The sequence below is a fragment of the Mycteria americana genome, chromosome 8, assembly GCF_035582795.1.
Source record: "Mycteria americana isolate JAX WOST 10 ecotype Jacksonville Zoo and Gardens chromosome 8, USCA_MyAme_1.0, whole genome shotgun sequence".
Classification (NCBI taxonomy): Eukaryota; Metazoa; Chordata; class Aves; order Ciconiiformes; family Ciconiidae; genus Mycteria; species Mycteria americana.
Genome location: NC_134372.1, coordinates 2,879,986 through 2,903,344, shown reverse-complemented (window position 1 = coordinate 2,903,344; position 23,359 = coordinate 2,879,986). Strand labels below are relative to the sequence as shown.

The 23,359-nt window shown below is 40.5% G+C and overlaps 1 protein-coding gene across 12 annotated transcripts in view; it reads right to left on the bottom strand.

Annotated features, from left to right (window-relative positions):
- Positions 1-1,322: 1,322 nt before the first annotated feature.
- P4HA2 (prolyl 4-hydroxylase subunit alpha 2) overlaps positions 1,323-23,359 on the bottom strand; it is a 31,392-nt gene continuing 9,355 nt past the window's right edge. For 3 of the 12 annotated variants that reach the window (XM_075509411.1, XM_075509412.1, XM_075509413.1), the window contains exons 3-16: positions 21,762-21,858; positions 19,409-19,560; positions 17,710-17,847; positions 16,203-16,442; positions 14,228-14,439; positions 13,262-13,438; positions 9,269-9,339; positions 8,935-9,034; positions 7,732-7,785; positions 5,199-5,258; positions 5,065-5,130; positions 2,846-2,914; positions 2,294-2,390; positions 1,323-1,564 (exon numbers count right to left, since the gene is read on the bottom strand). In XM_075509411.1, the coding sequence (XP_075365526.1) occupies positions 1,494-1,564; positions 2,294-2,390; positions 2,846-2,914; positions 5,065-5,130; positions 5,199-5,258; positions 7,732-7,785; positions 8,935-9,034; positions 9,269-9,339; positions 13,262-13,438; positions 14,228-14,439; positions 16,203-16,442; positions 17,710-17,847; positions 19,409-19,560; positions 21,762-21,858 (1,604 nt within the window). In that variant the 3' untranslated portion in view covers positions 1,323-1,493. Of the gene's footprint in view, positions 1,565-2,293; positions 2,391-2,845; positions 2,915-3,842; positions 3,869-4,048; positions 4,124-5,064; positions 5,131-5,198; positions 5,259-7,731; positions 7,786-8,934; positions 9,035-9,268; positions 9,340-13,261; positions 13,439-14,227; positions 14,440-16,202; positions 16,443-17,709; positions 17,848-19,408; positions 19,561-21,761; positions 21,859-23,359 lie in introns of those variants that run through there. The other 9 variants (XR_012776800.1, XR_012776799.1, XM_075509415.1 and 6 more) reach the window with 9 other exon arrangements.

Genomic DNA, 23,359 nt, shown 5'->3' with positions numbered 1-23,359 from the left:
TTTCACTCTGTCAAGCCAGTTTCATATGTTGCTATATTAACAATTACCCAAGCTAGTCTTTAAGCAACAACTTACAGTTGTAAAACCAGTACCATTTTTGGCTTTAAGTTCACCTGCAGTCATCCATATTCCCATGAAGTCAGAAACGGCCAGCGAGAGATCTGAAGTCAATCCACCCTGCACAGTGGCATATTGATACAACAGTCTGGTACTAACAGCAAGTTTCTACATTTCTGAAACATTTGCCTATTTCTCCATAACTTTGCTCATTTATTTTTTTGCAATTAACTGTTATTTCTTCTGAACTATAATTCAAAAATGGGATTTCCTTTCTATTGTGGACAACACTGTCTTCCACGTGTGGGCTTGTGGCCGTTACACAAGCACCAACAAAGCAAAAAGGCAAAGGAGAATCTGAATCCTTGTGTTCAAAGGGCATAATTATTCCCAGCCTGTCTGAAGGGCAAGACAAAACCCTGCTCCGGTCTACAAAAGCAGATTAAGATTTGCTTGCAAGCCATCCTACTGACTTCCATAGGTGTCACGCTCTGCCAGATCAGGTGTTACTGTGGTAAAAAGGCAGTGTTTCCTCAGCAGACACCCCTACTTTTTGGATCAAGAATTGTCAAGACTGTTGAAAGTCTTGAAAGGCTTCAGATTTTTGTAACTGCTTGCATCAAAACCAGATAGTACCCCACAAGAGAAAAGTTAATATAACAGGGAAAGGCTTCTCATAAGTGTAATACTTCTGAGGTCACAGTTGCCATTGGCCCAAAATGTGCAGCCTGCCTGCTCCCCGGATACATTATAGTTTCCATACACAAATTAAACCTTTCCAGCTTCAGTAGAAGGTGCAACAGTTCTGTGTCATGTGCTGGAGCCTTAAATAAAAGTGTCCAAAGCCATGATGTATTTTCTACAGGAAAAGGGCAAAGCAGCAACAGGCCCTCAACAAACAGAAAAAGTAGAGGCCCACTGCTCCCTAAAACCAAGTACTGATGTACCTATTAAGGACACAGAATAGAGAATCACCTTATGGAAAGAACATTTATTTTTGTTTCAAAACTTGCGATCCATAGAAATACAATAAAATCAACATGTACACAAAACTTTAAAAAAAACCCCTTTGGTTCAAAGAAATATTTAACATCTAAATCTTCTGAGGTACAAAAGGCACAAGACCAGGCACCCAAACATACTGAATCGCCCACAGCACTGTTTGCACCACTAGTACGGAGAAAGTTGGGAGGGCGGAAGGCAGGTCAAAGGAGGATGGCAGGGGCGGGGGGAACATGGAAATAACAGCAACCAAAACACAAGTATGTGTACAATGCCATTTACTTTCTTTCACAGGTGTTACATATTTTGTTGTCCTTTTTTGGTAAAGTGCCAGGACTCTTGGAGAAAAAGATGGACCATTTCTTAGAAATGAACTGGAACAAACAACAGTAGAAAAGGAGACAGAGAAACAAAGGCTTGCAGCAGGTTGGGTTTCAGTCAACCTCTGTTCTCCCACAAGGTCTTAAGAATTCGTTTCCTCTTTCGTGAAACCATTTGTTTGAAACTGTGGAACAAGGACGTGAAATTAGTTACCACCACATACCCAGTGCATGTATCACCACAAGCCAGATGGTTACTTCAAGTAAAATCTCATCTTTCAGTCTGAGGATCCTTGCTTATATTTTTCTACCCATCCAATGGGAAAGACATAGGAAGATGCAAAGGGCTGGGGAAGAAAGGATCTTTCCAATTGCACAATTCGGGGGCCCTCAGTAACAGAGCAGTATATTCTGGGTCTGGTATCATTTATAGATCAGTATGCTCTGGCACTCCAGGGGAATACCGTGGAGCCTCAGGGAGGTGGGTATGGGAATGGATGACATGAAGCTTGAGAAGCTTTCAGCAGTTAGCAGAAATTCCCAGTGTCCAAACATTCACGTTTACCTTACAAAGGAGGTCTCCTCCTTTTGCAGCTAAAACTACGCACAAATCTTTGTAGGAACAGACCTGATTCTAGTCAAGTGACACTAGACAAACCCAGTGACATTCTTACACACTTTGTGCTGTCATTGACACAAAACAAACTCACTAGAAAAGCTATGGCTGAACAACGTAGCTGCTCAATACTACACGATATTGATGGTGGGAGTTTTCATTATGGCCAAATGACTCCAGTAGTTAAAATGGCAACACCCAGGTTATTAAATGCTGTTATAAGGGTTCAGTATATCACCAGCTTTGCACACACATGAGCCTTCCCTTCAGGTTTTGTTCCTAAAGGAGTATTACTCACCCCATTTACACCCTACTAGTACTGGACAAGCTGCATGCCTTGTTCTATAATCACCCTCGCCACTTCTGAAAAGATTGTACCAAAACACTGCTGTTCCCTGAAAAGTGAAATCAGATCTGGATTAGTCAGAACCTAGTCAATATAATTAATCAGGTTACAGTAAGGTGGGGGGAAATGCCTATAAATTCAGCTGCAGGCTCTTATGAAGCACTTTAACATAGGCCATCGCTGACAGCACGTAAAAAACCCCTTAGTCCCACCCTATTACTTCAGCCATGTTCAGAGTAGAGAGGAATTCTACCTGAACACAAGTGTTCTTGTTAGCAGCTCTACACAGGAACTGTTCTCATTATACATTGTAAAACAAAGGAAGCAGCCCTGCAGGCTGCAAGATCAGCTCCAGCTGCCTGGATGCACAGCAGCCTGTCGATCAAGTTGCAATGAACAGCACTTTGTCACATTCGCTGACTTTTAAATGGATGCGGGACAGTACTGAGGAAGAGACAGTAACAGGAGAGAGCAGAAATCAAACACCACACAAACAGATTTTACCTTCTTGGGCCATATTGCTGCCCCAAAATCTGGGAAAACTGTAGCTCCTCCAGCTTCTACATCACTCATCTGAGAAAACAAAGTCCACAAACTCTGTCCATTTACAACACTTTTTGCACATGCAGTCCCAAACACTAAAGTGCCCCAAGCCCTAACACAGAGAGATTTCTACTTGCACCTCTACGAGAGGCACTGGTGAGGAAAGGACGCACTTCAACCAGCACGAACTGCAAAAGCAACAGTACTTGCTATTGAAGGCTTTTATTTCAGCTGAAGGCTTTTGTTCAGCACTTTGTCTAGATTATATATGATCTACTGCACAAACAATTAGCCATAAGAAGTTGTGTACCTGCAGTGTTAATAAGCTAGTACTCTAGAATAAGGGAGAGGACTTCAGAGTAAGTCAGTTTCAAGAATTTCATTCCAGTTTATGATCCAATTAGGAAAAGAAGTAAGCGTCTGTTAAACCACATGTTTCCTCATAAATTGAAACCATGTCTTTGGAACTGATTTTCATAATTTAGTTTATGCATCTTGGTCAACCACTTCAAAAACCATACAAACTATTAGAAAACCTCACTTTCTGCACTGTTTCTATGCTGTTCACCAGTGACGTTATGCCACTTCAAGTGCTTTATGCATCTCAAGCTTTAATATATACAGCTATGCGACTCAAAACAAAAGCATATATCTTTATGCTTTGCCCTTCTACACTGGAATGAATTTAACCCTATTGAATTCATCAGTAACGATGGATTCACTATAAATTCTAGACTTGATCCAAACCCCACTGAAGTTCCTGGAAACACTACCATTAAAAATAGAAAGTCTTTCCACTTATTTCAGTGAGTTTTTGATCACATTCTATTTAAAGGAAACAAATGAATCAGATCCAGCTCCCACCAAATTTAAACAGCAGAACTACTGTTAATAAACTGCCCACATCCCCACATTCTCTATTGTAACTTGGATTTCTGTTTAAAGCAGATGTTATTACCACTCTGGTGTCCTCCTGCTTGGTACCTACAATAAAAGGGCATAAGATGCCATAGGTGCACAGGTTTTTGCCCCTTCCAACTAGAAAGCATGTGCATGCAACTTTGCAAGTTAATACCTACATCTCAGCAACACAACCACTCTTTTTAGTAAGGGTGTTGGTACACGTATGGTATGTTTTACATGGGACATACAAGGGTAAATCACCTTTGACCATGTACAACTGGTAGAGAATAAGGTGCATATCATTCACTCTAAAAAAATCAAGGCTTGCCCAAAAGTCTGAGAAGCAAACAAAATACAGATAAAGACAATTTAAAACTAAAGCCTCTTAGCAGCAGACTATTTCACAGCTACTTATCTTATTCTGATTCTTGTTTCAGAGGTCATTTCCTCCCCCGCCATATCAAGTTGAAAGTATTTCTGGTTTGAGCTGCATTTCACACAGAACATAGCAGCTCAGCCATAAATATTTCATCACAGAATTTTAAATTTGAAGTTGTATGACTCAGAAGTTAGACATAGTAGATTAGGTGATCCTAATTACTGATATAGTAAGTATAAGTTGATAGATAAAATATTGTCAGAAGACTACTGTGCAAACATTAGGCCACTAGCATCAGTGGCAGTTATGTTTACGATTCCAGTGTACATGGTCTGTAGGCTGTATAACGCATGCAGCTAATGAATCTTTTCAATTCTGCATTTGTAACCCACTTGCACCGAGTTTATTAGCTACGTCTCCTCCATTTGCTGAAGCGACAGCTATGCCAGAGTAACTCTAGCTTTGACAACCAGCTAAAATGGAGGCTGACAGACCACAACATCAAGTGCTGTCAAACAGGGGTGGAAGAACATGACTGTCTCACAGTAAATGGCCGACAGTCAAGTTCTCAAACAGCGTACCACGAGGAGTACCCCAAGCACCCACCTTTGAGAAACAAGCCAAATTCTCCTCTCCCACCAACAGGAATCAATGAAATCAAAGATTTCATAGTAGAGTGGCCAAAAGGGGAAGCTGGGCCCTATATTCAAATTTTCTGCTCTGAGGTTAAATACCACCAGAATTCTGTCAACTCAGATGGGACAGCACCTGATGCTGCAAGAATAATGAAATCCCTACTTCCAGGTGCCAGGGAATCTCTACAAATAATCGACTGCACAAGCTGTAAACAAGATGCTGCTAAAGTTACACTCAATGCACAAAGGATCATCATACTTACATAGTTTAAAAAAGTGGCCACACGATTTCCAGTCCCTAACCGCTTGAAAGCATCTGGCTCATCTTTCTATAAAATTAAATGAGAATAACTGCAAACTTCAAGCTCACAGACAGCAGACAAACAGAGGTACTTACATAGTTAAGAAACGTCGCTAGCCTATTTCCTTCCGATTTGAGTGTGCTGTCAAAGGGTCGCTGTAACAGACAACAACTTTAACCCAAGTTCCAAACAGGCTCACACTAGTGTTACATATGTGTAGCTCTGCAGAGAGATCCTTAAGCCCAATTTAAAGAGTTGGAATAAACAGGGAACAACTGATACAGGGCAACATTAAAGCCATTACAAATTGCAGCCAGGGGGCATAAATGCATGCACATAGCACTCAGATGCTATAAGGAGAAGTAGCACTGAAGCAATTCTTCAGGCAGAATAGAAGCAATGTTTTCAGGGCCTGTGGCACAAATGTTATCCAAGTAAAGTTAAAGTTAACAACGGGCCACTACTGTACTGGGCACTGATCCAAAGTCAACAACTGAGGCAATCATGAAAAAAACCTCATCTTCAGTGGGCTTTAGATAACACATTAGATTCTCGTAAATGTAGCAGTGACTCAACAAAATACTGTCATGAGAAGAGAAAATGCATTTTTTGCCAGCAAGCAAAATTGCAGAATAGCAATGTGAACTTCTTTCAGGTGGTCGACTATCTAGGATTAAGGACCACATCAAAAAGATCAAATTGTCTTTACTCTGTAGGAAACATTGAGTTGCATTTGTTGAAGTATGAGATTGTGTTGGTGCCAGTTTAGAAGCGGAAAGAACATCTAGAATATTGATGTGTGTCTCCTCCCTTCAAAAAAGATGCAATTAAAAGTTTATTTACATTGCTAATAGTCAGGAAGTAGTTTCAGCCAGGAGACAGAAAGGTGCATTCTTCTACACAAAAACAATAATCTTCAACATTTAAAGAAAAGCAGAAATCAGTATGAGAAAAAAAACAAACAGCAAGGAAAACCACAGCCACCATCTCGTAAGATGTTAGAGTTCAATCTACCTGAAGCCTATTTCAAGAAATAAAAGGCCTTTCCTGAAGTGGCTTCATAAAAAAAAAAAAAAAAAAAGACTTTTGCACCCGCATATGCAAATTCCATCTAAGAGCCAACAAAAGAGCATTGAGATACAGGGGATTCCCTGGTTTCTGCCACCACTGCCAAACCCAGGTCCAGCCATGCATTCCTGAACTTCAGTATCAAAAGATTTCTCTAACTTTTGAGCAACCAGTAAAATCTCAAAATCATAATACGTAATTATTAATGTGTCCCTACGAGAACTGCAAGGGAACAAAAAGTTGCATGCCTGATCAGGAGGTGGGGAGACACAGCAGTATCTCTGTATTTCAAATACAGAAATCTGTGATGCACAGAGAGCCTAGAGGACCAGTCCAAAACTATGGCAAATTCTGCGATTGCCTTGCCTTAACTGATGACTGCAGCCAAGGTTATGTTCCAAGTGGAGCTCTGCCCCAGCTGCCTAATCCAAAAGTCAAGTCCACCCTGGCCAGTTTGATGGCTGAGGTCCTTGAGTTCAAAGGCTTTGAGGAGAATTTAAGAGCATTTGCTTGACTCAGGAAACGAAACAGCCTTGAAGTTAACAGGAAAATTCTCTCAACAGGCCAAAGCTAACGAATATGAGCTTCCACAGTGTTGAAGTTCAAGATTTTTTTATTTTTATTTTTTTAAACAGTGCTAAGTTGGGTGGCTTCAATTCTGCACTCAATTATTGGGTTGCGCTCTGGCTGCAGCAATCCCTTCTACCAGGTAAAACCACCGGGACAGCCTGAATTAAGCCAGATTCCATTGCAATGCCACGGTTCTACTGGAAACCAAGGCATCAGATGGATTTTATATTTGAAATTCCCAGGCGCCATAGCTCTTCAGTACAATTAGCATGTTCATAAACTGTTTTAGGGTGACAATTAAGAATTTCTGTTCCTCTTCTCTCCCCACTTGCAGGAAACCAGAGCTGTTACCTGCCAGGTAGAGCCCTCTAGTGCCTACTGCAGATCTGGCACTGACCAGCTGACTGTTCTCCTGCTCACTGTAGCACTGTCCTCCTGAACACAGACCCGACAAACCCTCTTTGGACCCTATAACTGCAGCCACGCTAAGGGTTTTGTCAGAAGGGCTCTATGACACATAAGTATTTCCATAATGGCCAGTTTTCTGAAGGGGGGTGGGAGGATGTCTCCTCCTCAGCCAGCTCCTGCAAAGTGCTTTAAAATATCCACCAAAGGAGGACTCAGATAGGCTTCCAAGTTCAGCAAGGTTAACAGAATAGCACAGACTCACAACCCAGGGCTTGCAGACCTCAGTTTCTGAATAAAGTAATGGAAAGAGCATATTCGAGTGCTGCATGACTATCTTTTAGTGTCTCTCTACTGTGCAAGGAACCAAGGTGACAAAGATAAGCAGGCAGATTTGTTCATTGTTCTCTTGAACTTTCAGCATCAGAGAAGGCAGCGCAAAGGCTTTTCAAAAGTCATAATCCATACATGCAACAGGGCTATATATTAAGTGTTTAACAGAAAACAGTTTCAACAGTTTTCTCTCAAAATAAACTGTTCCCCCACCACCACCCCACTAAGAAATAACTGAAAGTGTAATCTTACCCTAGAAAAATCAAAGTGTGGCTCATACTGCCCTCCCATTCCATAGTTGGCAACCTACAGCATGGAAGAAGGAAGCATAAACATCCATTGAACTGCAAGTCACTGCAAGTCACAGGAGATAGCATTCGCTCTTAGAAATCCAAACCATGCTTTGAGAAACAGCACTTTGTGGCACGATTGTTATCTATAGCACACTGAATTTCTGTTTAGATTGCCAGAAATTACATATGTGGATGAGAAACAACTTAAGTGCTCTCTCCCTTTCACAGTTTAAAGGTTTCACCGAGAATATTTCTCAGTACCAAGTGTTTCTCAATGGCAGCACTCTACTTTACACTACAACAGCCTGTTTAACATGAATTAGCAGCAATAGTTTTACCACTCTTGCTCCCTCCTCTAAAGAGGAGGGAGCTGAGTGCTTGTAGTTCTCTAGTATGTGTGTCCAAACTAGGAGATACACAACCTAGAATTACATTCTGTGTCACACATATATGATCTGTTACATACACATGCCCATCCAGGAACACAGAATGCTTTATCTGAAGATCACATAACTTACGATTTAGTTACTCTGAGGCTGCAGTTAACATGTCTCTGAGATCACTACACAATTACCTGGTTTCTGTGGATAGCCAATAATCAACAGCACTTCAATCAGGCTCTAAAACAGGAATTCGAGGAGCATGGAGGAAGAGAAGCAGTAAACAGGCTAAGGTACAGCTATTCTGGCAGTGCTGTACCACTCCTACTCTCTTTCCTCTCCTCAACAGACAGCCAAAGATCAGACTTCATATGAGAATATAGCAGGACTATGAAAAATATTTGCATCTCTGAAAGGTTCAACTAGGAAAGAGGTTCAGCTTTTGCAGACTTGAAGATAAGTGGCAGGCATTTCCCTCAAGCTGATAAATCACAGATTCCTGCACAAAGTTATCTTCTATTTCTTTGATATCTCCACCCTTCGCTGCCTGGCACACAAAGGGAAAACATCTACCTGCCAGGTCCTTACAGCCAGCAAAAGCTGGGAACACCGCACACACCATAAACACCTTACCTACTCCATGTGCTTAGTCAGCAGACAACAGAAGCCCTAAGAGGGACTGGATAAGAGCCAGCCTATGTTTGTATCTGCATAAGCACCAGACCCCCCTGACCAGCAGCTAATTTTACCAGGATGAAGTCTAACAAGAGAAGCGTACCAACCTGCAATAGTTCAGCTGTTTTCACTGTTAACCCTGTGATCTGCTGCATTCGTTGATTCACTTTGGCCACAACAGGATCATCATCTTCCTCCAACCATGAGCTAGGATAAGGGAAGGATTGAAACACGTTATTTTGGAATACCAACCACAACAACCCATTTCCCAAGGCAGAAGGATTCTTCTGCCCTCAGTCAGATGGCTAAAAGAGCCATCTACCATGCATTTGTTGTGCAAGCTTTTGCTACATGCAAAGCACTTCAATTTTTCAGCTGTAGGTAGCAGATAACAGCTGTTAAGCACAAAAACCTTAAAGCTAAACTCTTCTCTATGCTTACCTTTTTGATACCCTGTAGCTAGCCACTGTAAGGACACCGGTTTTGGGATCACGTACTGTGGCTCGTGCCAGCTGTGTCAAAAAAAGTCCCAAGGGGGAAGAAACACATCAACTACAGGTTAGAAAAAAAATTTCTCTCCTCTTAACCAAGATTAACACCCGATTTGTCCAACTTCAGTACATCACTGGATCAAAGTTATAGCTCCAACCTAGGGTTTGTTCCGATTTCACGTTAGAACAGTACATGAAGAAACACAAGTGCAATCCATCACCTGCATTTGATCCTGGAAAAAGAATTGGACTGGCTGCACAAGCCATGATATTCATTAAATCCACCAATACTGCTTGCTGAACAGGTTTTGAAGATACTTTTTTAAACAGCTGGAGTCAATATTAGCAAGAGGGAACAAAACAAAAGTTAACAACATATGAAGCCCAAGTTCTTGGCAAAGAGAAAAGCATTGGATACTCCATAAATTTAAACAGCCTGCTCCTCATGTGGACTGAAAAACCTAACCTCATTCTTAGGTGAAAAATAAGAAGTGAACACTTTTACAGAATGAGTTACAAATTATGGGGCAGGCAAATCCACAATGGTAGAAAACTCCCGAGGGCAACTCTCAACATTACCATGCTCAGATTTTCCAGTTGGAAGATGCCTGGAACATCTAATTCAGAGACAGTTTGAGATAATGTTACTACATTATGAAGGTAATGCTGCAAAAGCACAGTTCACCTATACATTTTAACCAGCGAGTAATGCATCACCACCATTAGGCCACATCACCATATTTGTAGGAAAAATTTGGAACTTGGCAAAACTGATCATATTTGCTGTGACAAAACACTAGACTACTGCTAGCGTAACACAAGAGGTCACTTTGGTTTTATACCTGCAGCTGAGAAGAACTGGGACACTCCTTTCTTTGACTGTAAACTCAGACCACATCTAAATTTAACTCCTGCAAACCACAAACACTTTAAATCGTGCCTCCTTCCTTCCACTTAATTATAGGTCACAGAAAGCCTTTTTATTTGCATTTTCTTCAGAGCATGCAGTCATTATTTCCTTCATTTTTCCTCCAATAAGTCTCCAGCCAGCTTTACAATCCATGTCAGCTGTCTTGTCCCTATACAAGAGTTCTTGGCACAGCTGTTCCTGTAATTCTGAGTCACTGTTATTTTGTTCCAGATTTCTCCTGCATAAATCATAACAGAAGAGCCAGGCTGACTGAATGTTGTTCTTCACTCGTACAACGGAGCATAGCTTTTAGGGTATAATTTAGCTTCCCAAGCTTTTCATTCCACTGCCATTTTGAAGCTTGTATTTCTGCTTGATTGCTTGATTTCTGCACCTAGCATTTGATCTAAATAAATCAGAACTAAAATAAGCCTGCCTACATTCACATTATTCCGTATCTCCTCTTCTCTTTCTCATAGGCAGGCTTCTTCATTTAAGACATACAATCTATACCTCACTTGGTATAGCCAACTGATAGTGAGGCTTCCTCTCTCAGGATGGAGAAAGCAGCCTTATAATAGGCATTTGCTGGGCTTCATCACAAGAGATGATTCATCATCACACACTGGACTGGTGAGAAGCTTCATCCAGCCTTCCTCTTAGAGTCTGTGTTCAGCTTAGCATGCACTCCATTGGCTTTTCCTTCTGAAATTCTATATTGCTGAAATCCTATAGCACTGAGTTGAAAGATATTCATGTGTCCACCCCCTCCATGCCATATTTTTGCCTGTTCAGGCATGCTTGTATTGCAGATAACATCCAGAATTTTGGCAATAAGGTTCTCCTACTTTCATGGCAGACCTGTCCCGATACTACCCACACCAATAAAGTTAAGAATTTTCGTGACCCTTCCCAGTCAGCTCTGATGTATTGCCTGACAAGTTGGAACTACTTTTTGGAACTGGACTAAGTGATTGCATTTTGCAAAACAAGCATGAAAACCAACTTGAATACAGCTACTCTCAATCACGTACAGATGTTGTTTCTCTACAAAACAAAAAATATTGGCAAGTGTAAACTGCAGATAATGTTAAAGTGCTTGGACCCAAACGTAGAAGTTTCTTGCAAATGCATTTTAGAACAAAGGAAATGCTTGTCTTTCTGAGCCCAAAACTAACATACCACTTCAGAGTTCTGTCTGAAAGCTTCCACGATTACTAACTAAAGTTTCCTGACTGAAATTAAGCTATATTTATTCAGGACCATCTCATCACAGGACTTGCATTTTCCATTCTTTCAGTAGTACTGCAGAATTTAAAGCTATTCCTGCAGCTGAGCTACAGGCAGATTTAGAAAAAACAAGTTATAAGAAAATGATTGCCTTTTTTTTAAATTGAAAACTTTAATCTGAATCTTAAGACTACAATATTTACCTACTCTTACAGGGACTGATCCCAGTTCTACACTACATAGATGATATGAAGAATTCCTCTGACATTAGTAATATAAGCAAAACTCAGTGAGCAAGACTTAAGACTTTCCACAAAACTTTGAACAAAAAGAGAAAACCAAAAAAATTAATAGCTGCCTTATTTAGAATGTGCTTAATTTGATAAAATAGATTAAACGATACGCTCTATTTGAACGTTTCCATTTTATCTGAAGCTCTTGAAGTTTTATAGTATGATGTAATAGGAAAAAGTCTCCATTTATGGAGGTGAGAGTCCTCATCAAGACAGGAGTGTTCTGCCAACGCTCCCACAGCTGGCTGGTAGTCACAAAAATCTCAAGTTATTAATGCTCTTAGGAAGCATCAGTTTCTCAATCTGTTTCTAACCGTTTACATTTAGAACTACATACAGAAAGGTAATTCTTGACTGGAATTTTAGTACCACACTTCATAGCAGTAGCTAGAAGAATGCTAAAATGAACCATTCATCTATAAAAATGGAAGTGTTTAGTTTTACATGCTTGCCAGACCTGACAGAAAAGTAAGCTGTAGCATCTACGACTGACCTCACTGCCATACTTTTTTTGCCAGAAAGGAAAGAGAGGAAATTCTACCTCCAGAAAAATCAGACAAGACAATTCCTAGCTTTGCATTAGGTAGCTGCTTTTTTATTGTGTGCAGAGTCACTAGAATTCACACCACAGGTAACAGGTATTGCATCAAAACTAGGGTTCCCACTCAAAGCTGCTGCCTTTGCATTGGATCTATAGTTAGCATACTGAAGTTGTCGCATCTGTTTCTCTGCTGCCCAACAGACAGCTATCTGGGTTGAAAAGTCAGATCTAAAGTGCTCTGGGAGAACAACCGCATTGTGCATTCATCCTTACAAGTACTCCGTCCTTCCCAAGTCCCAGACTGGGAATTACTTAAGAGCACAAATGATTTTCTTCTCCACTTTGTGTTAGCTGTATCACATTATTCCTCATGAGCTGTGTGCGGCTTCAGGAGAACACTGCAGTTCCACTTGTATCATTTGCACCATGGTATCTGAAGTACCTGCCTCTGTGCAGGTCTAGACTATGGTTTAAAACAGCAGCAGTGGATTCCAGGTTACTCAAAGCAAAACACCAAACCTCTAGATAGTCTTCTAGCACAGCTTAAAAAGAAACAACATTGTTTCTTCCCATTTCTGTTGGGATTTAGGCTTTTTTAATTTTGTTTTGAAGTTCGGCTCCATTTCAAAAGGCAGACTTAAGGTATATTGGACACCTACTCCTATCACTGTAAGGCAGTCACTCATCTAGCTTTTCAGGTCTAGTCCCTAGTTTTCTAAAAGGTTTCTACGCCATTGACTGAGAACTTTGCATAATTAAGTGCAACAATGCATAAGTACCTTCAGGAGCCTGGGCTTTATGGTCCTACATCACCAGGCAGTTTCGAAATCGTTCCCCTTAGGCTCACAACTGCAGTGTATCATCTGTAGTATGAAGCCAGATCTTCCAAATCCTTTGCCTAGTCTTTGCTAACAGAGATTAAAGCACAGAATTGCCAGTCATTAGTGAGATGGAAGAGGGGAAACTTACCCTTGGCTTAGCTAGTTGTTTGATTTTCTCAATTTCTTCATCCGACATTACATCATAGTATCGTACAATATGAGGGCTGTCCCATTCGTCTTCTTCCTTAAAGGGAGCTATGAGCAGATGAGGGTTTCTGTTTCCATCATGGTACCTACAAAACAGCCTCTTCTGTCTTCGAGGTGTCTGAAACAAATGCCAAACAAAACATTGTTTGCTCAACCACTTTTCATGAACTTAAAACAGGCAAGACAAAGAAAGAGCTTCATTCTGCAAACGCTGTAAAAGCCATCAGCTGACTAGCAAATTTAAGAGGTAAGCATGGGTGATTCTGCAATTTACTGCAAATAAAAAACAACATATGCTACTCAAGATACCACTGAGCAACATCTGAAACACTAACCTTTAGGAGAATTAAATCATAACAGGTTATAGATTATGCAAATAACTACACAAACAGCAAGCTGTAAAAAAAGTCTGGTTCTTATAATTAAGACTATGCAGATGGAATACATTGATTCCTTTCCCTGCACTGAGAATTAAAGCTATGTCTGTTGAGAGGTACTGGAGACTGGTTGGTCAAAATAGTCACCCCAGAAGGACATGTCTTTAAGAGGCAAAAGAGAAGGCATAACGTGATTCCTTCTCAAGTGTGGCTAAGCATAACCAGCTCTCAGTGGAAAAAGCCTCCTAGTATATCTGTACAGCTGGCATTTGAAATGGCCGAGTAGACCAACTGAGAAGAATCAATTTTCAACAACCTTTAAGAGGTACAGTTGAGAGCTGTTTTTCTGTCTAGGATTAACAGCTAAAGAGGCCAAGACATAAGGCACAAATCTCAGCCTGGACAGAACTACATTTAATTTTTTCTTAAAAAAAACAGCTTCACAGAATGAAAAACTTAACATGTCCCACCAAGCTTGATCACCCTTATGCAAAGGCAGCATAGTCAGGAAATTCTTGCCTTTCTCTTACCATTTTTACCCCTTCACCTCTGCAAAGGGCCTCATAGATATCACGCTCTGGCAAGTAGTCAAGAGGCCTCTCATAGGCACCACTTTGCACCACTGGTTCTGTCGTTGTCATGGTCGTGTTTATTGACTTCTCTTTCTCCTTCTCCTCTCTCTCCTTCTCCAGCAACTTCTCAAAGTACCGCAGATTACTGCCTGCTCTCTCATGAGTACTGTCTTCATTGGGAGAAAACCAGACAGAACCAGTGATTTATGCAATCTCAGGAACTGTTAATACAAACAAGTCTTTGTGTTGAAACAGCAATAATTCTCCCCTTCTTAAAGCATTAATTGGCAACCAAAGGATTGGCTCCAGTCTGCACTGAAAGCCAGCACTAGGAAGTTTCTGTCTTTGCACAGGGAAGGCAGGTATAGTCTGCAAAAGAATCTCTTCTGGAAGGACCTATCACAAAACTTGTATTCCAAGGGAAAAAAAAAAAAAAAAAAAAAGAGTGGGAGTTTTTGATCCCTCCTTTTCTCTCAACTTTTCTGCCCAGTTCTACCCAAGATAGCAGATCAGAGCTCATCAGCAGAGATGAAGCTACTCTGCTGGTTGCACCCCTCCTCTCCACCATGCCTCTCATCCGCACTGCACAAGCATGCTTTAACCAAGGACTGCAGGGGGGTCCCAGCTGCACACGCAGTCCCAAAGACTTTCCAAAGTCGGGAAGCTCAGAGGTATGCGTTACCACTTAACAGCCCACCTACAGCATACATCTCTAGATGTTTATAACAGGTTTCTATGGGAGGTATTCTGGATCACTAGCACCATTAGACTTATCATTAGTGATTTATTAATGATGTTGGTATGAATCAATAAACATCATCAATAGATATTTACCCAGCATAACTAAGAAGGAACAATTCCCTGTTCACCAGGAAGCGTTTCTGGACACTAACACCTAGAACACTTCTTACCCTTCTGACCCTCCCAAGCTTATTGTGTTTCTCTTATTTAACTAACCCAGAAGGCCACAGAAGTAATAACCACTCAGAGCACAGGCTAATAGTGGCCAGATAAGGAAGCCAAGCCCAGAGCAGAGCAAGCTGCTGCTCCCAGAGAGGACTGCCAAGTCTGTTCCACTGTTTGGTGCCAATAAGGATTTGCATTCTGCTATCGGTGCTATACCCTATTATTGTAGAGGGAGCTAGATTCAATACATATTCATATTCTCATAAATTTTAATCTATGAATTCAAGTGTCTGCAGAAATTAGACCGATACATATTTTCCAAGAGAAAGGCTTCACCCACTCTCAGGATACAGCTAACATGTAAATTAAGAACCACAGCTGATTAAAAAAAAATATATACACAAATACATAACACAGTAGATGTTAATTCTAATTGGAGAGGACAAACCTTTCCAATGCAGGAAGTAGGCAAAGTTGTTTAAGAAACAATGCTTATTTGCTTACTCAAGAGAAAGCTAGAAACAGACCAGAGATAAAAGGAGGTTTTAAGAAACTCAATCTGTTCTGAATATTCAGAAATAAATACTTTAAGATCTCAGGCAAAGTATTCTTCTAGCATCAAGGAGTACCTGCACTGAGGAATAAAGAGGAATGTGTGAAGTCAGTAGGACTTTACAGAAGATACAGCACTCTGCCCAAGTCCATGGTAGCCCTGATCTCCGCTTGAGACAACCCTGGCTTTAACCATTACCAAACACAACATCTCAGTACACTGAAGCAAAGCACAAAGGTCCTGCAGTCAGACACATTTGGTCTTTGGGTAATAACAGCACAGACTATAAGATAGCTTGTTAAAGATACTTCATGTACAAGACTGGGGTTTTTTTTCCAGGACCTATGTTTATAACAAGTCATCTGACAGGATATCCTTCCAGTCAGCTCACCAATATGTATGGGCCATGACTGTTCTTGGCTCTGTTGCTGGCAACACTCCCCAGCGCTAGAATAGCAGGTTTTTTGTTCTTACCAAGGGATATCAGACGTCTGGTAAGCTCCATGGCTCTGTGTAAATCCCCAAACTGGAAAACAGCATAGCTGAGATAATCTAGGATCTCCACTTTGCTGACTGTTGTATCCTCCCCCTCATCGTGTTGTTTTAAGGCTTGTTCCATCCAGAGTACTGTGTGATAGTAGTCTCCATCATTGTAAGCAGTCTTCCCCATACCAAAGCAGTCACCTACTGTCAAAGTGGATCTATATTTTGTTCCTAAAAACAGAAAGACAGCTTTAAGCATTCCACACAAAACCATCTTCGCCTTCAAATACAGGGGGCATTGAGGCATATCTGTAAATACATGCTTTATCATGCAAAAAGGCTTCTAAAAGACAATGCTTTGACAATACTTTAGGTTCTGTGCCAATACTTTAGATTCTGTACCACCTTCAGAATTAAAGATTACATTCCACCATAATTCTGTGGCATTAATTCCTTTGGAAACCAAGAGAAGCTTAACATAGAAATTAGTGTTAAGCTATTGCATTTTCTGTTGTAGACAAAGGCAGAGCAGACTAACAGCTTAACAGATTTTACTGAACCTACAAATTAACACTGTTAGATGATCAGAGAAGCCTGAGTATATATATGCAGAGCTAGCTTGTTTGCTCTTTACTGGAGATGTATACTTGTGCATAAGGAAGCTGATTGTTATTTAGACAAACTGGGTACCGATTTGACTGTAACTGGGCACTGATTTCTGGTTGCTCCAGCTCAGCAGATAAGACTTAATTTTAAGTTCATTGTTAATAACCTGCACGTAACAACTAAAACTGTTTTGTCAGCTTATCTACCCACACTCTAATGAAGCCTATTCAGTTTGTAAACAGTGTGTTGCTAGCAACCATAACCTGTTTCAGTAAGTCTCTCATAAGCAGCAGCAACAAACATTTATCACAACTCAGCTGCCAAAACACTGAAGCATCCCAATATATCTATGTACTTTCCAAAACATCTCTCTATGGCAAAAGCTGTTAGTCCCCATTTCACAGAAAGAACAGCAGCAAAGTGATTCAACCAAAGGCTCACTGGAAGATCATAGCAAACAAGAACAGAGCCAAGCTTTGTAAGAGCCATCAGAGCAGTGAATTATGGAGCAGCTCCTTCCCTCGGTGTGTAAGTTATTGGGGACAGGAAGTACCCACGGTATTTGCTTACACAGTAACCAGCACAAGAAAGTATGTCATCCTTTGGTGTTTTGGTATAGCGATTATAAAAATCAGCATTTTCTTTTAAAGCAATACTAATTAAAAAAATGCTACTTGAGCTGGTCACTGCAGACCATGGTGCCTTGGCTTGGGTGGGAACAACCTCAAGGTTGTTCTCAAAGTGCTGAAGTAGATACACCCTCAGGCATCTAAGCCACATGGACTTCCAGCACCATGGTTCTTCCTCACTACCGAAAAAGGACTTTTGGAGAGAGTTTAAGGATGTCACCACTTCCTTCCTTTTAAAGCAGAGGAGACCTTTGTGCACTTACCTGGTAAGTTTCCTCGAGAGAGAGTTTCAGGATCCAGTTTGTATGTGTCCTGCAGGCGCATCAGAGCCTTCGCAGCTCCAGTCTCATCTTCTTCAGTTGGAAAAAACTGACGCTGAATTGTAAGATTTGCAATAAAGCCTTTGCAATAAAAGGGAAAGATGTTACTTCCTGAGTTTGAATAAATATCAGTACTAGATTAAGACAGAAGAGGAAACATCTGCTTTGTTTGGGGAATTGAGATTCAAATAATCCAGGTTTAAAGCCTCTTATTAGGCTTTCAAGTTCCAAAAACATTGTTTTCTGTCTCACTTTAAGAAATACAGCTCACAAGCAAGAGATAAAGGATAAATAACTAAACCCCTCTGTTTTCTTGTGCCACACTATTACTAAAGTACAATGTGAATCTGATGATCTTCATTCTCCTGTAACGTCTCCTTCTAGCGTGAAAACTTAATAGCTTTCATCAGTTCTCTTGCAATATCCACACAGACAACTGCAGATCATAGTACTGGACAATGATTTCAGACTCTGTACTCCAACCTGTAAAGCCATGAGAGCTTTCCAAATCTCAGCTCAAGGGACGGAGAGCCTGATCCAGGATCCCCTAAGTAGGGGTAGGACCTTACTCAGTAAGAGGCTTTTAAACCTAACAAGTAAAAACAGGTGACATTTAGGAATAAAATTAAATGCACTACATAAATATATCAAGGCTGTACAGCAGGTTGGTTGGGCAGAAGTGGGGGCAATCAACTGAAGGAAAACAACCCAGCCATTTCTAGTCATGAAGCAAGGAGAACTGGAAAAGGAAGCCTTTCAAAAAAGAATTAATGACAGAAGTACTCAATAAAATTGAGTATTTTATTTCCATCTAGGATGACTATTCCAAAAGGCAATAAAAATCTTGGCTGGAAAAAACTTCTAAGTACCTAAACTTTAGCATATGCAGAGTAGAAAGGGAAAACATGCAGTGTTCTGCCTGAAAAACATCACCTCTTCTCCCTTACTTTTAAGGAGTCCAGTAAAAATAAACCCCCCTTTAAAAAAAAAAAGAAAGCTATGGAAGCAAATTCAGGCAGACACTTTGACAATATGATGCAAAAGCAAAGATTAGTACTGGAAACATTTCATATAGAAGGATAGGTTTACAGATAGTAATGGTATATGATCCTGTTATCACCAACTGACTACAACATCTGCCAACTGTTAATGCTGGGGCTGATATGAATTCCTTCACCAGTTCAGTATGGGTCTCATTTTGATTCTTAAGTCTTATCTACTGATCAACATGGTCAAAAAAACAACGATCGCCAACAGCAGCAGCCGAGTGGGAAAGCAGATGAGCAAGTCTTTTTATAAAGGAACATAAAGCTCAAGACTAGGTGTAAAACAATAGCTGCCAATACAGCTGACCACTTCAGTATATCCTGTTCTCCCCTCTGCCTCAAACAGCACAAGCCAAACAAAATGCAAGAGGCCTAAGACAGATAACAGTTTCTTTGAGTCTTGACAGATGTTTCAGTGGCAAGGTTCACTTGCGTAAGCGGTAAACAAGAGGCCAGTCATTAGTTTAAGTTTCAAACAAACCTGACAATAATATTTAAACCACAACTGAGTTTGCAGCTTTCCAGAATACAAGGAGGATAAGCAACTGTGTTTAAGGCCAGCTCCTACTAATATCTTCTCCCCTGTAACTCCTTACCATTTGTTGTGTCCTGAAGAACCAGGTTTTCCAATTCCAGCCAGTCAGTATTTAAACGCTTCACCAGCTTATATGCATTTACAGGATGTGCCAGATACCCCTCTGGATCAGAGGCTGATTTGCTAGTCAGTACATCCATTTTTTCAGCCCAGCTGGAACGAGAAGTGTATGTCTCAGTCTGAGAATAATTTATGAATGCATATCTTTTCTTAAGTCACCCTAATTACACAGCTAGAATCAATTTATTGCTGCTTTCACCATCATAACTAGCTTTCAAGCTTTCAACTTCACAAGGATAAAGTGAAGTAAAACTGATTTTTTTAATTCCAATCGTCTTTTTCTTTTAAAAGGCATTTGTTTCCCTGCTTACTATTTTAAAGCTTACTACAGTGGGCATGCATCTCCCTTGCAATGAGTCTTAGCCATCAATTTTCAGCGTACTGCACTTCAGAAAACAATGAGATATAGCATACGATCACTGTGAGTGTCATTTATCTATCTTCGTAAAAATATAAGCATAAATAAAACCCCAAGAGCTTTTTAGCTGTATGGAAACTAAACCGTAAGCTTTCATTGTCAGACTGGAAACCCTCAGACAGCGCAGTGGCGGTGCTGTCAGTCACCTAGATCGCACCGCCGGTCAGCTTCAAAGCAGTAGTGGGAACGTCACCCTCTGTGTTACAGTACATTTGAACTGCCAACTACATTGCTGATGCTACAGTGAGAACTTCTTCTGTTGCCCTTCATATTACCCCTTAAAACAAACACCTGGCCCAGCTGTGTGTTCCTCTCTCAGTACTCAATAGGAAGAAAACACTCTGCTGAGATAAGCTAATAACCGAACATAAGAAATCCCCTTTGAGCCTGTAATCTCAAACTCAGTAAGCCATGAACGAACTACAGTTACAAACAATTTTACATAAACACAGGTAAATATTGTCAGACTACCTGGCTTCTCTGTACTATGACCTTGCAACAGAACAAAAGATGTTTCTTCCATAAATCCTTTGCAGGGATATCAGGTTAACAATATATATTAAGACCAGTCTCACCTGCACTCTTTTTAATTTAGACTTTCACTACTTCTAATACTTATTTTGCAAAGTAGTAAATACTGTCAAGTTCTAGTCTGTTTATTCCCATCACAACATGCTCTTGAATCATAAACATATCTCTGGAATTAAAACACAAAATACTGACAAGTGTTACCATATTCAAATGATAAAACTTAGCACCTCTGTTACAGAGCATATGCCTCATACGCTAGCAGGGTGCAAGGGCTCAAATATTGACACAGTGGTAGAATACTCTTGCTTACAAATACACCAAAATACAAGTCAACTGAAAGTTTAACACATTAAAAAAAGCACTTGCTTATGTCAGCCCATAAGAAAAGACTTCTCTTTTTTTTTTTTAAAAGACCAGTTTATACATAGATTGAACTGACATTCTCTTTAACAACACTTGAAGAGGAGATTGCTTTCCCTCAAAAGGGCAGCTTTTCAAGAAATGAACATTTGTGTATACAAGTGACAAGGAATTCATATCATTTCACTTACTCCATAGCCCCATCCCCACCCTACACCTCCAAAGGGAGATCAAACTGCCACATATAGCCTGGAGTTTAGAAATTCTTTGGAAAGCATAGCTCCATTTAGAGGCACTCAGCTCTTCTGAACGTGGACCTCATTTAGACTATTCTAGTGTCACGCCCTATTAGATATTACTTTCAGCTAGATAAGTATTAACAGTCTTCTTAAGGGACACAGAAAATAGCGGTTGTCAGCAAGAGCCTTTCAAGTGATCGAAGCAAACAGGATAATGTCCAAGATGTGCTGCAGCCAGGTTGGCAACTGAAGAGAACAAGGCAGGAGAGCTGTCCCTGACAGCAAAGCCAACACAGGAAGGAAGCCAGGGATTCAGTGTGTGCTCCACTAAACAACACAACCGGCACACTCTGCCATGGTAAGCAGTGCTGATGCCGTGAAACAACAGGTAGCACAGAGCGCTGGCACCCACAGGCATTTAACATGCATGGACAAGGCTCCTCTGACATGAGTAGTGTCTTCTCCAAAGGAGCACTGTGATGTACAAGGACAGGGAAAAGTGGGAAGAGCCCAGCAGACAACAGTTTCTAAACAAGCAGACAAAGTCAAAATGAAGCAGGGCCTCCTCTCTGCAGGTTTACGGGAAGAAATTACAACCAATTTAGTACCTATGGTCTTACTGTGATTATCTACTGAGGAAATACTAACAAGATCTAGCAGCAGAGAGTGGTGACAGAAAGGTGTGGTGTAATTGAACACAGATGAGCCATTTTGTCCCCCTTCATTATGCAAACCTCTCCCCCTACCTTTTAATCTGAGAGAGCTTGTTCTCTTCTGCTCGAATGTATTCCTTTAATGACTGTACCAAGTCTTTCTCTGCGTAAATCAGGTCTGTCATTTGACCTAAAAACAGAGTATGAGCAAACGTTAATCAGACCTAAAAAAGTAACAATTTCCAACAGCACAGAAGACAGACCTTAGATGCTCTAGGGCTATTAAAACCACCAAAGAACAGACAAATTAAGGGTGTGCACTTCAATGCCTGTAAACCACAAAAGCCATTATACATACAGGTCTGGCATTCAAATGCTTCCAGGGGCTTTTAAAATCCCAACTTCAATGGCTCGTGTAGCTTTGCTGTGACCCTTCCACTGCCTCCAAATTACTTTTAGTATTACAGTTGTATGCAAGACAATCAAAAGAAAGGTTTTACATTAATACAGCTACTGAGTCAAAGCAACGAAAGATCCACATAGTTGCCAAAGCATCTGTTCTACATATGGATACAGATTAGGTCACACTAATAAATTATTAGTCTAACCATTGGCATCACTTAAAATTACAGCTTTTCAATATGGGTAACTGTGGAAACACAACCTAACATTAAGTACAGAGGAATTTCAGACTAATGTTTCTAGACTGACATACACACTCTCTCCTGATTAGCATTACTGGAAATTGCCAGCACGTCAATCCTAATTGCTATGACAAACTTTGCTTTTCAAAGACCAAACACTGAAAAGACCGGATGAGATTTATAAATGCAGCCACAGCTTTAATAATTACTTTGGAATGCTGAAACTAATGAGGCATGATTAAGCAGATGAAAGTCAGCAGGCTGTGCTATTTTCAGAGTTAGGCAAGGTTCAGGAATAGGTAAATGTAAAGAAAAGGTGATCCTTCACAGTAGCTTTGTACAAAAAGCCACTTAACTTAGGAAAAAAGAGAATCACATAATACACATGTAGTTAAATACTGTTTAGCCAACTCCGGAGCACAGGAGCATGTGCTGGGGGCTGGTAGTGAAACACCACTCTGCCTTGCTCTGGCTGAGCAGTTCCACACAGCGGTGCAAAATAAACCACCGGAGTTTTGAGTTTTACCATTCAGAAACATAGCTGCACTGAGCTCAAAGCATATTCTGCAGAACAGCCAGTTGTAGTTAAATCAATCTCTATTGTCCTTATGGGGGTAAATTCCCCACACTATCCTACAGTAAAACATTAGACCAAATCACAGCAGAAAACTCAGTTGGTGCTTATTTTTAGGCTCTACCACAATCATGCATGGCTATGTATGCTCTTAGAACACACAAGCTATTAGAACACAAGAACGGTGGGTTCACAGCTATTAGAACACAAGAAATAAATTGTCATAAAAATCCATCTTATTTTCAGGACTTATAATCATGTGAATTCTTCAGGATTTACTCAGGTCTTACAAAAGACACATAAGGTAAGGGGGATATTAATTTTTTCCTTCTGACACCTAACTCCAGCTTTTTGAGAAGACAGGAGATTTCAGGTTCTGTGAAAGAAAAATATTTCACATACTTATCACTTAAATTCTATCATAGAATCCTAGAATCCTTTGTCTTGGAAGGAAGCTTTACAGGTCATCTAGT